Source organism: Otolemur garnettii, unplaced genomic scaffold, assembly GCF_000181295.1.
Source record: "Otolemur garnettii isolate 467f Iridium unplaced genomic scaffold, OtoGar3 scaffold00031, whole genome shotgun sequence".
NCBI lineage: Eukaryota > Metazoa > Chordata > Mammalia > Primates > Galagidae > Otolemur > Otolemur garnettii.
Genome location: NW_003852426.1, coordinates 12,398,627 through 12,400,131, shown reverse-complemented (window position 1 = coordinate 12,400,131; position 1,505 = coordinate 12,398,627). Strand labels below are relative to the sequence as shown.

At 40.6% G+C, this 1,505-nt stretch overlaps 1 protein-coding gene across 1 annotated transcript in view; it reads left to right on the top strand.

Moving 5' to 3' along the window:
- Nucleotides 1-1,505, top strand: part of USP49 (ubiquitin specific peptidase 49) — a 79,591-nt gene that overhangs the window by 76,514 nt on the left and 1,572 nt on the right. Inside the window, exon 6 of the mRNA XM_003789182.3 lies at nucleotides 348-553. Coding sequence (XP_003789230.1) covers nucleotides 348-553 — 206 coding nt within the window. The remainder of the gene's footprint in view (nucleotides 1-347; nucleotides 554-1,505) is intronic.

Below are 1,505 nucleotides of genomic sequence, written 5' to 3'. Positions count from 1 at the left end.
AAAAAAAAAAAAGAGAGAGAAGGAAAGAAAGACATTTCTAGCTTTACTTGGACTTATGTAGATCCATCTTCAGTAGAAGTGCAAAATAACATGCGAAAAGAAGGGCAGACAGTAAACTACAGAAAGATTGTTGCCAGCGTTGCTTATTTAGGAATCTCTAGGTTCAGAGTACTTCATGGAACATTCACAGCAAATATATGCAGGCATTGATTATCACCATTTTATTGATGGGAAAACCAAAGGCAGAAAGTTAAGTTTTCTTGGTTCCCTGCTTTACCTTTACCTGCCTCTCCCTCTGAATGCATATATCAGTTTTTATCAGTAAGAAGTTTATATCCATGTTCTAGGTGGTCTGGCCGTAATCATCGAGAGAAGATTGGGGTCCATGTCGTCTTTGACCAGGTATTAACCATGGAACCTTACTGCTGCAGGGACATGCTCTCCTCTCTTGACAAAGAGACCTTTGCCTATGATCTCTCCGCAGTGGTCATGCATCACGGGAAAGGGTTTGGCTCAGGACACTACACAGCCTATTGCTACAACACAGAGGGAGGTGCGTGCGCTTGACTGTGGGGTGGGGGACACAGAAAAGGGTTGATTTGTCCACATTTTATTGCTTTCCATTTATTTCTATCCCATTAGTTACCTAGGAGGAAATTATATACAATAAAATCCATTACAAACAATTATGAAAGTTGGATTCAAATTTTGGGTATGTCACTAAGTAATAACATATGCTCATTCTAAGAATTAAAAAGAACTGACACATAAAAAATGCTTAGAAGAGCACCTAACACATAGTACTTGCTCAGTGTTGGAGGATATTGTAGTATTATTGATATTATTGATAGTATTGGTTATCTATAGTATTATTGCTGCAGTAATGCTTCTTTTATAGATCTCAGTTTCCTTCTTGATTGTGCAGAAATAAAAGTACTTGTGTAATATGGAGATATTATATGAATCTCATGAGCATCAGCATATAATAAAGCTGAAAGTATTTACTGAGCACTTACTACATCGTTAATGCTTCCTTTATGTGGGAAGTATGAGGATGCAAGGGCCCCTCCAAAGGCGATTTCAGTCCTTGTCCTCCAGAGTGGAGCCTCCCAGCTACTGCACTGAGGCAGATGGGCTACACCTGTGTTTTCAGCAGTATACTGTTCTCAAACCTCTCAGCCCTTGGGGCAGCCAGAGCCTGTGAACAAATAACTGTTTTATTCATTCTAAATGCTTCTTTATCTCTCCCCTCTTTTTCCATTTTTCCTCTCCTCCTTCTTCTCCTTTTCCCATTGTCTCACTCCCAACAGCCTCAATATCTTTGTAGAAGGCCCTAATGGACAATGAAAAAGCCTAAGTACAGTGAGGACAAAAATTATACTCAGTTGGTAGTTGAGACCAGTCTTTAGTATTGTAGTAGGCTTTGGTGGGGTTAAAGCCAGGGGTTACAGGCTTGGCGCCTGTGGCTCAAGCGGCTAAGGCGCCAGCCACATACACCTAAGGTG